Source organism: Thalassophryne amazonica, chromosome 19 (assembly GCF_902500255.1).
Source record: "Thalassophryne amazonica chromosome 19, fThaAma1.1, whole genome shotgun sequence".
NCBI classification, from domain to species: Eukaryota; Metazoa; Chordata; class Actinopteri; order Batrachoidiformes; family Batrachoididae; genus Thalassophryne; species Thalassophryne amazonica.
The window spans coordinates 6940381-6955624 of record NC_047121.1 but is presented as its reverse complement, the minus strand read 5'-3'; the positions used below and the strand labels follow the sequence as shown (position 1 = coordinate 6955624).

General features: G+C 41.1%; 1 protein-coding gene across 1 annotated transcript in view; it reads left to right on the top strand.

The window, feature by feature from the left end:
* Nucleotides 1-15244, top strand: part of LOC117532237 (leucine-rich repeat and fibronectin type-III domain-containing protein 2) — a 191180-nt gene that overhangs the window by 148491 nt on the left and 27445 nt on the right. The window contains exon 3 of the mRNA XM_034195557.1: nucleotides 1814-3210. Within this exon, the coding sequence (XP_034051448.1) occupies nucleotides 1835-3210 (1376 nt within the window). The 5' untranslated portion in view covers nucleotides 1814-1834. The remainder of the gene's footprint in view (nucleotides 1-1813; nucleotides 3211-15244) is intronic.

The following is a 15244-nucleotide window of genomic DNA, read 5'->3' as shown; positions in this document are numbered from 1 at the left end:
AAAGAGTGGAGATCAAATAAAACAAATACGGGTAAAGGCATGAACTTATTCATGTGAGATCACTTTGCTCATACGCTTTGCTGTGGACATACAGTGCCTGTCAGCTGACTGCCGACTGTCAGCTGGACCTGACCATGCATGCAAGGTGATACATTAAAAACACAGATATCAGACAGTTGCAGGACAAAATATAATAATACAGTCCATACATAAAATGAAAATCACAGAAAAAAGAACAGAGAGTGAGGGTATTTTTCTGTGAGCTGGCGAGGTCCGCAGACAAAAGGTGGGCATGTCCCAGCAACTGGCAGCTGTTCAGATATCTGTGCTTGCAAGTCAAAGCTGGAGGACACCTGTAGTGGCTTGTGGAATATGACCTCGCATAACTATACCATGAGGCGCTGACGTTAGCTTGCTGTCCTCACGTGGAAATAACTTAAAACACATATCGCTTCAGCTGACCACCGCATCAGCGCACCACAATGCTGGTGAATACCGTGCCATGCAGAAAATCACCTAATGGGATGCCCTTGTGAGGCATGTGTATTTGCAGGATTTGCCCACACTGTAATAATTAAACACATATCACATTTGCAATGCAGTCACCAGTGGATTACTTTGCACTGGACACACCACGCCGGCTGAAGTGTTCATAACACAGGAGCCAGGGCTTCATGAGACGAGAGCCCGGCTGATGTCTTCATGAGACGAGCGCATCAGGTAATTCATGTAAAACATAAAAGAGGGAACAGTAATACACATCATTCCATTACTTCCTGGTGTATGTCTAGGAAGAGGCTAAATCTGCTCTTTATAACAGGAATTAAGTATTACATAAATGGTGGTGTTTTTCGAAATTTTTTGCTTCGCTGCTGTATGTGCAATTTTCCACATGCTCACACTGTGTTTGTGCACGTGACCATGAGCGTGCACAAAACCGTCACTGCAGTATCATACACACCTGTCTGACCGTGTGTTCCTCCTGACAGCAAATGGAATGTTTTGTGGTTCTCCATTTCGTTTTTTTTTTTGTTTTTTTTCTCCCAGATTCTGAGTCCTTCACCCAACACCATGTTATGTGTGAAGGGACCCTTAGTGTTATTACCTGAATTGCCCCCAAACTTAACTGAAACTAAAGTTAAATCAATTGGAATCATTGCAGAGTTTCACAGAAATATGATTTCTTGGGTGTGACTCTGTTAATACAGAGGGGCTGATGTCACGTCAATCTGAAGAACTTGGACAGTGCATCACTGAATGACGACTCATACTGAGAACATCTTGAACTGACGAAGTAAAGTACAGTTTCATTACGTACAGAGATGTTTATGTCAGCACTGACAGCTTCTGCCCATCTGAATCACTAAAAATAGTTACTTAGCACAGCTCCTGGGTACCATTCACACTGTCCTCACACGATTCCTCACACGATTCCTCACACCTGCTTTGCATTGCAAAATAGATGCATATAAATGTTATAATGGAAGAGAGTCCTAATGTGAGAAATCCTCAAGGATGATAATCAGACCATTTCATCAAATGAGCAATTTTTGCCCACATGGCCTAAAGACTATAGTGGGATTTCATCAGATATGATAATGATTCCCGTTATACACAGCTGATTTTTTGAGGAGACGGACAGCTCTGCAATTTCTGTAGCAGTAAGAATTCTGTGGTAATGTGAGATTCACATTATTCTAAGGATTTCACAGCAAGAGTCTGATGTTATCTGAATGAGCCAAAACAGTTTAACTGATTATATGAAATTAACACAGATTTTCTTCTTGCTGTTTGTCTGTTTGTTTGCTTGCAGGTCCCCTGTGTATGAAGTAACATGGACAAAGTGGTCATCAGTCTCCTGCTTCTGGCAACCACAGTCGTGATGGTCCATGCATGTCCCAAATACTGTGTCTGTCAGAACCTCTCAGAGTCTCTGGGAACATTATGCCCCTCCAAAGGCCTGCTCTTTGTTCCGCCGGACATTGACCGGCGAACTGTGGAGCTCCGGCTCGGTGGAAATTTTATTCTCAAGATCACTACACAGGATTTTGCTAACATGACAGGACTGGTGGATCTCACTTTGTCGCGCAACACCATCAGCGACATCCAGCCTTTCTCCTTCATTGACCTCGAGACTCTGAGATCTCTGCACCTAGACAGTAACCGACTGACTGAACTTGGCCCAGATGACCTTAGAGGACTGATCAACCTTCAACATCTGATCCTCAACAACAATCAACTGAATCAGATCTCCAAAGCAGCATTTGATGACTTGTCACTGACCCTGGAGGATCTGGATTTGTCATACAACAACTTGCGCAGTGTGCCTTGGGAAGCCATCCGTAGGATGGTAAACCTCCATCAAATGAGTCTGGATCATAACCTCCTTTCCTTCATTGCTGAGGGGACTTTTACTGATTTGGATAAACTGGCCCGCTTGGATCTTACCTCTAACCGTTTGCAGAAGCTCCCACCGGATCCCATATTTGCCCGCTCCCAGAGCAATGTTATAATGAGCACTCCGTATGCACCTCCACTCTCCCTCAGCTTTGGTGGAAATCCATTGCATTGCAACTGTGAGGTGCTTTGGCTCCGAAGGCTCGACCGTGAGGATGATATGGAAACCTGTGCCTCTCCTAGCAGTGTAAAAGGGCGCTACTTTTGGTCTGTGCGAGAGGAAGAATTTGTTTGTGAACCCCCTCTGATCACTCAACATACACACAAATTGCTCGTGCTCGAAGGCCAAACAGCTAGCCTTCGATGCAAAGCTGTTGGTGATCCAATGCCAACAGTGCACTGGGTTGCTCCAGATGACCGTTTGATCAGCAATTCCTCCCGAGCAACTGTATATGACAATGGAACCCTGGACATAACAATCACCTCTTCAAAGGATTACGGTACCTTTACTTGCATAGCCGCTAATGCTGCTGGGGAATCTATAGCCTCTGTTGAACTGTCAATCATTCAGCTCCCCCACCTGAATAATGAGACAAACCGAACCACACAGTCCAAGTCCGGGCTTTCTGATATAACCAGCTCGACCAAGATCAGTAAGGGGGAGCCTAAAGTTCTACCAGAGAAGACTGTATCTGTATCAGAAGTGACTGCTGTTTCTGCTTTAGTCAAGTGGACTGTGAGCAAATCAACTCCAAAGGTCAAAATGTACCAGCTCCAGTACAACTGTTCTGAAGATGAAGTCCTTATTTACAGGTAAGACTAATTCCCAGATTTCATTCAACAATGATCTCTGCCTTTCTGATCAAAGCAGCTTGTAAATTAAGTTGACAGTTTAGTCAATTTCACACTTAGCTGCTCAGCTTCTTAAACTGACATTTAATTGCAGGCTTCTTGACGCTCATTCACTTTATTTCAAGCATTATTTGAAGATCAACATTATTTTTTTCTTAATCTGTCATGATATTTCTTTGTTTTGAATCAACAATTTCTGGGAATGCTGTCTTCAACAAATATGAATTGCTAGTGCAGCTTTTGAGAAAACAAAAAAAATAATCTGTGCCCTTAACTATTAATTAGACATCCAACATGATGTGGATTATAGGCTTTTACTCTTATGTATCCTTCATAATTTCCTGTAATCCATGAACTATCGGTTTAGAGACCTCATCTTGAGATTTTACAGATCTCTGAAATCAGTTTATGATGCCAAATGAGAAAGCAGAGACATTCAACAATGACAGTTGAGCTCACACTGAATCAATTTCAAAAACAATACAGATGCATCTGCAGGACACATTTTTCGTTCAGCTCCATCCATCTTACACCTCTGCTGTCTGAAAGAACAAGTCCTAAATCAGCCCTGAGGTAGGTTGGTGCCTCTGTTTACCTCCAGGTCCCATAGCATGAAATGGATGAGAGTCTATGACTCCCCCTAGATGAGACACCAGTCCAACAAAGGGTATTTTCCCAGGTTGGTTTCCATTTAAAGCTGGATGGACTGAGACAATGCAGACTGTCTTGTTCAAGGACATAGACAGTATGAGTGTGATTCAAACCCAGATCTATTTATTGTACTCGCTTTGCTGTCTGAAGGCTAGTTAATATTTTCATGCGTATTGTATGTAATTGATGAGAAATACTTTTGATACTTTCACAGTATGCCTTTGCAGAAGCAGAGTCCATATAAACATCTTCATCATTGTATTTAAGATAAAAAATACCTGTGTGGAAATCAATGAAGTGATTGGTGCTCGATTGAGATTTGCTTTTTTGACAACTTAAAGTTTTGTCAAATACTTGAAAAAATGAGCAGTCAGTCTCTTCAACACATCCTGGTGAGCACTGCTCAATGAAAAACTGACAGAATACACAGATACAAAGCACTGTTTATGAGCTGACAGTATAAGATTAGAGATGTATGCAGGACCAAAGAAAGATATTATTTTGTTCCAGCCCTGAATGCAAGTCACCATTGCAAATAACTGATTAATAATGTGGTTATCTGATTTTACTGCCTGCAGTCTCTACATCAGAGAAAAGAGAACAATCTGAATTTTCAGTTATTAAATCTCTGGATGCCTTAACCACAATTCTGCTGTATGGATGCAATAGGGCACAACATACATTTCTACAAAATTGCAAATACAACACTGTGTTCTATTCATACGTATGTTGATTTAGGTCAGATAAGTATGCCTAGAGTATGATTATAACGATTTTTGTTTGTTTGTTTTTTATAATCAGTCATAAATGCATGATAATGTATTAAAAGCAAACAAATAAGCAAGAAAGCACCTCCTTAGTTCAGGTTCAAAGCCATGCTTTTGTGAGCAAATCGCTGGCACAGCCGAACTCAGAGTTTGCATACGCTCATCATAGACATAAATGTCCTGGTAATTTTAAGCTTTTAATGGTGTCTTTGAAGTTTTCTTTTTCCAGAATGTAATGGCTGTAAAGCATATATCATTAACAATGTTAAAAACAACAACAACTGAGTGCACAAGTCTGAATTTATTGTGTATCTTGTCTACACCATGCAGGGTCAAAATTATAGAGATAGGCTCAACAATATACAGCTGTGCTCAAACGTTTACATACCCCGACAGAATTGTTAGATTTTTTTTGGGGGGGGGGGGGGCATTTTTCAGAGAATATGAATGTTAACACAAAAACTTTTTCTTCACTCATGGTTAGTGGTTGGGTGAAGTAATTTATTGTCAAACAACTGTATTTCCTCTTTTAAAATCATAATGGCAACAGAAACTACCCAAATGACCTTGATCACACATTTACATACCCCCGTAACTGAGTGACTGTGCAAGAAGGAGAAGAGTGAGGAAAGACACCAAGACACCTAGACAACCCAAAAGAAGTTATAGGCTTCTGTGGCTCTGATAGGAGAAATTGTGCACAGTGCAGATTTTGCATTTTGCATCACAGCTCTTAGCTTCATAGTGGAGTAGAGTGGAGAAGGATATTCTTTCACCAAAACAAATCACATCCAGGCTTGCATCTCAGATGTACCTTCTTGCAATTTCTAGCTAAACTTTCAGATCTTCTTTTTAAGAAAATCCTCCTCTATACCACTACATCATGAAGTTGTATAACTGGTGATGCAAAAGGCAAAGCCTGCACTGTCACAGACAGCAGTTGTAAGACAAACATTCAGACAGGACAAAACTTTGCCAACTTAGTTATAATGATAACATCATTTGGACTTCCACTTACTAACAAAAATGTTGCTGTCCTGCAAAAAGCACTGAAGTCCAAAATAAACACGTAGTGGGATAAATTAGACTTTTGTTAATGTAGTTAAAAAATGTACTGTTATAAAATTGTTGGACTTTCAGGATGTTTAAAGGGGATAGAGAATCAAAATCATCTTTTTCATGTTTTTGGTGTTAGTTCAGAGTCTCCCCACTGTGGGGAATACACACGAAGTGCCAGCAAGTTTCAGAACCTCTATTTCAAGTATTTCTCCTTTTTTGAATTGCCCCTAGAAAACAGGCCAATCCGTTTTTGAGAGAAAAGTTACGTCACTTTTTCACCAATAGCACCCCCCCCCCCCCACACACACACACACACACCCACACCCTTTCACACACACCCCTTTGAAATTAATTATTCATAAGGTTGTGCCCACCCATTCCTACCACTGGAAGAGGAGCAATGGCGAGCTACAGGTGTGCCTTCCCAGGCTGTCACAGCGGACTACGATCTTTACATATTCTTCCCACATAAAGCAATGTACACGATCACTGGCTTTTATTCATTTTTAACCGCATCCTCAGGATATACAACCGCCAACTATTTCTTTGCTCTGCGCATTTCAAGGAGGACTGTTTCACAAACCTTGCACGATTTCGAGCTGGCTTCAGTCGGCATTTAATACTCAGTAGAGGGTCAGTTCCGACTCTGCGACAAAATTAACCCCAGCAATCAGTACAGCCTGTAAGTATCACATTTTCTTTTGTTTTAAATTTGTTTTTAAATTTATTTCGGATCGTTTTTTTATTATTATTTTGTGACTGGACTTTATGTCAAAGTCAGCCTCTGGCTGACTTCATGTTGGTGGGCGAGGAACAAGATTTATCACTCAACAGCAATGTTGAAACGTGATCTGTTAAATAAGTTAGTGAAGATTACTGTCGTCTCGTTTTCGCTACAACGCGCTCAACTTTTGTTCAGAATCAGCTTCTTATCACTGATAACGACGCGGATTTCCTCTCACTCAAACCCGCAGCTTCACAGTGCTTTAAACCGTCGTCCACAGACTTCAATAGCGACACAAGTGCAGCAAAACGAGACGAGTCATTGGATAAATGCTGGGCTTTGTCCCGCCCATCGGAGGCTCTGCGTGTCTGTGGTTCTATGGGGCAGTGGGCGGGCCTCAGCTGGCCCGGATGCCCAGCTTCTGCATGATGATTGGATGATCTGTCTGAGGCTGAATCCATTTTTGATTGACAGCGAAATGAGTGAATCAGCGATCATTTTCATTCTGTTCTGAGTTGAACCGGAGACTTTCCTAATCCTCTTAGCGGCATTTTCAGTGAGAGCAAGGGCAGCCAATCAAACAACGGCAACCGATCAGTGCCAACACCTACGTGCATTTCATAATGAGGTTGCCAAATAAGCTCCAAAACGACGCCATTAAAAGCTAATGAGGCATTCTAAACCCAGCATAGTAACATAGCTGTTTCAGAGAGCCTTTTAGGAAGGTTCTGAGCCATTACAGACCCAACCAATTTTTTTTGGGCTACATATCACATCACAGAAAAAGGATTAATGCCCCATTCAACCTCTCTCTATCACCTTTAACACAAGACTCGAACTATAGTTCATTAATGGTTTTTCTATTTCAATTTATTTTCATTTATATAGTGCCAAATCACAACAGAGTTGCCTTAAGACGCTTCACACAGGTAAGGTCTAACCTTACTAACCCCCAGTGCAGCAGTGGTAAGGAAAAACTCCCTCTGAGGAAGAAACCTCAAGCAGACCAGACTCAAAGGGGTGACCCTCTGCTTGGGCCATGGTACAAAACATAAAGTAGAGGCCTTGCTTGCCTCTACTGGTGGTTGGCTCTCACTGCGGTATTGTATCACTTCCTGTTCCGGAGCACAGCGGTGTTTTTCTGTATCTGTTAGCTGTTTAATCTGCGCAGTTAGATTGATCTAGTTATCTAGATTACGATTTGTTTCCCAGTGTAATCTTTACGTGCCTTAGCTAAAGCACTCCTTCTGCTGAATCACCTCTAAATTATTTACACATTATTCACTTTGCGTGTTTTTAGGAATCCGCTAGCTTAGCGTAGCTACTAGCTCTTAGCCGATTTAGCATGGCGGCTTCTCCTGTCTCTCCCGCACTTTTCTGCTCTGGGTGTGAAATGTTTAGTTATTCCTCGGCCTCCTTTAGCAGTAACGGTACTTGTAATAAGTGTAGCTTATTCGTAGCTTTGGAGGCCAGGCTGGGCGAATTGGAGACTCGGCTCCGCACCGTGGAAAATTCTACAGTTAGCCAGGCCCCTGTAGTCGGTGCGGACCAAGGTAACTTAGCCGCCGTTAGTTCCCCCCTGGCAGATCCCGAGCAGCCGGGAAAGCAGGCTGACTGGGTGACTGTGAGGAGGAAGCGTAGCCCTAAACAGAAGCCCCGTGTACACCGCCAACCCGTTCACATCTCTGACCGTTTTTCCCCACTCGACGACACACCCGCCGAGGATCAAACTCTGGTTATTGGCGACTCTGTTTTGAGAAATGTGAAGTTAGCGACACCAGCAACCATAGTCAATTGTCTTCCGGGGGCCAGGGCAGGCGACATTGAAGGAAATTTGAAACTGCTGGCTAAGGCTAAGCGTAAATTTGGTAAGATTGTAATTCACGTCGGCAGTAATGACACCCGGTTACGCCAATCGGAGGTCACTAAAATTAACATTAAATCGGTGTGTAACTTTGCAAAAACAATGTCGGACTCTGTAGTTTTCTCTGGGCCCCTCCCCAATCGGACCGGGAGTGACATGTTTAGCCGCATGTTCTCCTTGAATTGCTGGCTGTCTGAGTGGTGTCCAAAAAATGAGGTGGGCTTCATAGATAATTGGCAAAGCTTCTGGGGAAAACCTGGTCTTGTTAGGAGAGACGGCATCCATCCCACTTTGGATGGAGCAGCTCTCATTTCTAGAAATCTGGCCAATTTTCTTAAATCCTCCAAACCGTGACTATCCAGGGTTGGGACCAGGAAGCAGAGTTGTAGTCTTACACACCTCTCTGCAGCTTCTCTCCCCCTGCCATCCCCTCATTACCCCATCCCCATAGAGACGGTGCCTGCTCCCAGACTACCAATAACCAGCAAAAATCTATTTAAGCATAAAAATTCAAAAAGAAAAAATAATATAGCACCTTCAACTGCACCACAGACTAAAACAGTTAAATGTGGTCTATTAAACATTAGGTCTCTCTCTTCTAAGTCCCTGTTTGTAAATGATATAATAATTGATCAACATATTGATTTATTCTGCCTAACAGAAACCTGGTTACAGCAGGATGAATATGTTAGTTTAAATGAGTCAACACCCCCGAGTCACACTAACTGTCAGAATGCTCGTAGCACGGGCCGGGGTGGAGGATTAGCAGCAATCTTCCATTCCAGCTTATTAATTAATCAAAAACCCAGACAGAGCTTTAATTCATTTGAAAGCTTGTCTCTTAGTCTTGTCCATCCAAATTGGAAGTCCCAAAAACCAGTTTTATTTGTTATTATCTATCGTCCACCTGGTCGTTACTGTGAGTTTCTCTGTGAATTTTCAGACCTTTTGTCTGACTTAGTGCTTAGCTCAGATAAGATAATTATAGTGGGCGATTTTAACATCCACACAGATGCTGAGAATGACAGCCTCAACACTGCATTTAATCTATTATTAGACTCTATTGGCTTTGCTCAAAAAGTAAATGAGTCCACCCACCACTTTAATCATATCTTAGATCTTGTTCTGACTTATGGTATGGAAATAGAACACTTAACAGTATTCCCTGAAAACTCCCTTCTGTCTGATCATTTCTTAATAACATTTACATTTACTCTGATGGACTACCCAGCAGTAGGGAATAAGTTTCATTACACTAGAAGTCTTTCAGAAAGCGCTGTAACTAGGTTTAAGGATATGATTCCTTCTTTATGTTCTCTAATGCCATATAACAACACAGTGCAGAGTAGCTACCTAAACTCTGTAAGGGAGATAGAGTATCTCGTCAATAGTTTTACATCCTCATTGAAGACAACTTTGGATGCTGTAGCTCCTCTGAAAAAGAGAGCTTTAAATCAGAAGTGTCTGACTCCGTGGTATAACTCACAAACTCGTAGCTTAAAGCAGATAACCCGTAAGTTGGAGAGGAAATGGCGTCTCACTAATTTAGAAGATCTTCACTTAGCCTGGAAAAAGAGTCTGTTGCTCTATAAAAAAGCCCTCCGTAAAGCTAGGACATCTTTCTACTCATCACTAATTGAAGAAAATAAGAACAACCCCAGGTTTCTTTTCAGCACTGTAGCCAGGCTGACAAAGAGTCGGAGCTCTATTGAGCTGAGTATTCCATTAACTTTAACTAGTAATGACTTCATGACTTTCTTTGCTAACAAAATTTTAACTATTAGAGAAAAAATTACTCATAACCATCCCAAAGACGTATCGTTATCTTTGGCTGCTTTCAGTGATGCCGGTATTTGGTTAGACTCTTTCTCTCCGATTGTTCTGTCTGAGTTATTTTCATTAGTTACTTCATCCAAACCATCAACATGTTTATTAGACCCCATTCCTACCAGGCTGCTGAAGGAAGCCCTACCATTATTTAATGCTTCGATCTTAAATATGATCAATCTATCTTTGTTAGTTGGCTATGTACCACAGGCTTTTAAGGTGGCAGTAATTAAACCATTACTTAAAAAGCCATCACTTGACCCAGCTATCTTAGCTAATTATAGGCCAATCTCCAACCTTCCTTTTCTCTCAAAAATTCTTGAAAGGGTAGTTGTAAAACAGCTAACTGATCATCTGCAGAGGAATGGTCTATTTGAAGAGTTTCAGTCAGGTTTTAGAATTCATCATAGTACAGAAACAGCATTAGTGAAGGTTACAAATGATCTTCTTATGGCCTCGGACAGTGGACTTATCTCTGTGCTTGTTCTGTTAGACCTCAGTGCTGCTTTTGATACTGTTGACCATAAAATTTTATTACAGAGATTAGAGCATGCCATAGGTATTAAAGGCACTGCGCTGCAGTGGTTTGAATCATATTTGTCTAATAGATTACAATTTGTTCATGTAAATGGGGAATCTTCTTCACAGACTAAAGTTAATTATGGAGTTCCACAAGGTTCTGTGCTAGGACCAATTTTATTCACTTTATATATGCTTCCCTTAGGCAGTATTATTAGACGGTATTGCTTAAATTTTCATTGTTACGCAGATGATACCCAGCTTTATCTATCCATGAAGCCAGAGGACACACACCAATTAGCTAAACTGCAGGATTGTCTTACAGACATAAAGACATGGATGACCTCTAATTTCCTGCTTTAAACTCAGATAAAACTGAAGTTATTGTACTTGGCCCCACAAATCTTAGAAACATGGTGTCTAACCAGATCCTTACTCTGGATGGCATTACCCTGACCTCTAGTAATACTGTGAGAAATCTTGGAGTCATTTTTGATCAGGATATGTCATTCAAAGCGCATATTAAACAAATATGTAGGACTGCTTTTTTGCATTTACGCAATATCTCTAAAATCAGAAAGGTCTTGTCTCAGAGTGATGCTGAAAAACTAATTCATGCATTTATTTCCTCTAGGCTGGACTATTGTAATTCATTATTATCAGGTTGTCCTAAAAGTTCCCTAAAAAGCCTTCAGTTAATTCAAAATGCTGCAGCTAGAGTACTGACGGGGACTAGAAGGAGAGAGCATATCTCACCCATATTGGCCTCTCTTCATTGGCTTCCTGTTAATTCTAGAATACAATTTAAAATTCTTCTTCTTACTTATAAGGTTTTGAATAATCAGGTCCCATCTTATCTTAGGGACCTCGTAGTACCATATCACCCCAATAGAGCACTTCGCTCTCAGACTGCTGGCTTACTTGTAGTTCCTAGGGTTTGTAAGAGTAGAATGGGAGGCAGAGCCTTTAGCTTTCAGGCTCCTCTCCTGTGGAACCAGCTCCCAATTCAGATCAGGGAGACAGACACCCTCTCTACTTTTAAGATTAGGCTTAAAACTTTCCTTTTTGCTAAAGCTTATAGTTAGGGCTGGATCAGGTGACCCTGAACCATCCCTTAGTTATGCTGCTATAGACTTAGACTGCTGGGGGGTTCCCATGATGCACTGTTTCTTTCTCTTTTTGCTCTGTATGCACCACTCTGCATTTAATCATTAGTGATCGATCTCTGCTCCCCTCCACAGCATGTCTTTTTCCTGGTTCTCTCCCTCAGCCCCAACCAGTCCCAGCAGAAGACTGCCCCTCCCTGAGCCTGGTTCTGCTGGAGGTTTCTTCCTGTTAAAAGGGAGTTTTTCCTTCCCACTGTAGCCAAGTGCTTGCTCACAGGGGGTCGTTTTGACCGTTGGGGTTTTACATAATTATTGTATGGCCTTGCCTTACAATATAAAGCGCCTTGAGGCAACTGTTTGTTGTGATTTGGCGCTATATAAAAAAAAATTGATTGATTGATTGATAAATTACAAAACAATTCACAAAACAAATATACATGAAATGCTGTTGGTGCACAGGACAGGAGAGTCTCCAGCACAAATACCACACCCATCTCTGGATGGAGCTGCACCTTAAACAGAGAGAAAAAACAGAATCAGGCATCAGAAAGACAAGAAATACAGTATAATTTGCCAGCATTAATCCTCTGGGGCCGACTCCGTCGTATACGACTGCTAAGACCAAGCTTTGCTAAATTATAAAGAAGTTTTTAATGATATGAGATAGAAACTTACTTTTTTTTGCTGAAAAGTTAACTTAGCGGACTTTTGAGCCAGCCATTGGCCATCTTTGTACTCCTCATAGAAGCTGTGTGATGAAATGTGCAATGTGAGTGTCCAATCAGAATTGGTTCACCGTCACATGGTTTTCCAATATCCAATTGTAGGGCAGATTTACCTCACGTGAAAAGCCAAAAATCATTGTCAGGAGTGATATGTTACTAGTTGGCCCGTTTGAATACCCCCCTGGGTGCTCCAATGACTACATCCAGTGCGCCCTGCGCCATTACGCAGTCAGAGAGCCTCTGATGATAATCTCACGTGCTCAAACAAAGAGTGTGTAACTATCAGGATTGCTCCACTAGTTTGCATGTGAATGTTACTGGATAACTCTGTTGCTTTCTCAGTGGTTGAACCTTTTTGTTACACAGTCTTTCACACAAGACCTCAAATTACCTTTATAAAGTGTTAAAACAGTTGTTTATTATAGTTTGCTGTGTGTTTTGAATAAATGTGTGTGGAAAATTATTTTTTGCTTTACTTTTTTCTTTCTTATTTTTCATTGTAAACCTTTATTACATTTATAAAATACAACAAAAGCATATATATCCTGAAAGCACATGTTGTCCTGAAAACAAAGAGACATAAAACTTGATTGTGGGATGCAGGGAGAACTGTTAACAGCAATAATAAAACATTTATGCCAGGCGAGTGAACTGTCCAAAAAAATGCCCTCAGACCCCAGAGGGTTAAACAACAAGAAAAACAGGAAATACTAAGGTGATCATTGGCCACTAGCCCTAAGCTTCACTAAAAAAAACAGAATTTAGGTAAAGTTGAAGTTTCCTGATAAAATAAATGAAAAGAGTAAAAAGCGTAGAACTACACTATGCCAGTATGCTAGCCATACAAAAGGGAAAGTAAGTGTGTCTTAAGTCTGGACTTGAAAGTCTCCACAGAATATGACTGTTTTATTGATGCAGGGAGATCATTCTACAGAACAGGGGCACGATAAGAGAAAGCTCTGTGACCCGCAAACTTCTTATTCACCTTAGGGACACAAAGTAGTCCTGCACCCTGAGAACACATTGTGTAAAATGTAAACAGAATACAATGATTTGCAACTCGTCTTCAACCTATATTCAATTAAATACACCACAAAGACAAGAGATTTAATGTTCAAATTGATAAACTTTATTTATTTATTTTTTGTGCAAATATTTGCTCATTTTGAAATGGATGCCTGCAACATGTTTCAAACAAGTTGGGATGGGGTAACAAAAGACTGGCAAAGTTGAATGTTCGAAGAACACCTGTTTGGAAACAGGTGAGTGTCATGATTGGGTATAAAAGGAGCATCCACAAAAGGCTCAGCCGTTCACAAGCAAAGATGGGGTGAGGATCACCACTTTGTGAACAACTACATGAAAAAATAGTCCAACAGTTTAAGAATTATGTTTCTCAACATTCAATAGCAAGGAATTTAGGGATTCCATCATCTACTCCATCATTTAGTCCAGGGGTGGCCAGGTTTGGTCCTCAAGAGCCACCTTCCTGACACTCTTAGTTGTCTCCCTGCTCCAACACACCTGAATCCAATGAAAGGCTCATTAAAAGTCTGCTTACGAGTCTTTCATTGGATTCAGGTGTGTTGGAGCAGGGAGACAACTAAGAGTGTCAGGAAGGTGGCTCTCGAAGACTGAACTTGCCACCCCTGATCTAGTCCATAATATCATCAGAAGTTTCAGAGAATCTGGAGAACTGTCTACACATAAGCGGCAAAGATGAAAACCAACATTGAATGCCCGTGACCTTCAATCCCTCAGGTGGCACTGCATTAAAAACCAACATCATTGTGTAACGGATCTTACCGCGTGGGCTCAGGAACACTTCAGAAAACCATTGTCAGTTGACACAGTTTGTCGCTACATCTACAAGTGCAAGTTAAAACTGCAATGCGAAAGACAAACATCAACAACATACAGAAACACAGCTGCCTTCTCTGGGAATGAGCTCATTTGAAATGGACAGACGCAAAGTGGAAAGGTGTGCTGTGGTCTGATGAGTTGTCATTTCAAATTGTTTTTGGAAATCATGGACGTCATGTCCTCCAGACAAAAGAGGAAAAAGACCATCCACATTGTTACCAGAACTATTCCACCTACAAGCTTCAACAATTAGTGTCCTCAGTTCCCAAACGCTTATTGAGTGTTGTTAGAAGGAAAGGTGATGTAACACAGTGGTAAACATACCACTGTCCCAGCATTTTTGAAACGTGTTGCAGGCATCCATTTCAAAATGAGCAAATATTTGCACAAAACAATAAAATTTATCAGTTTGAACATTAAATATCTTGTCATTGTGGTGTATTCAATTGAATATAGGTTGAAGACGTCCCAACTTCATTGGAACTGGGGTTGTAGGTCAGGTAGGTAGGGAAGTACCAGTCCAGGAAGCCAATGAAATGGGTGTAATGTGGTCGAACATTCAGAAGTTAGAAGTCTGGCTGCAGCATTTTGAACCAATTGGAGAGTCCTAATGCTAGACTGCGGTGTACCAGAAAACAGAACATTGCAGTAGTCCAATCTACAAGAGCTAAACACATGGATCAGGGTCTCAGCATCAGCCGTAGACAGGATGGGACGAGCCTTCGCTATATTTCACAGGTGGAAGAAAGCAGCCCTCATAATATTTCTAATGTGGAGGTCAAAGGACAATGTAGGATCAAAATTTACCTCAATGTTCCTCACTTTGTCAGGGGTAAGGGTTATTTTATTTAAAAAAAAAAAAATCATATGCAAATCTGACTTCTTTACGA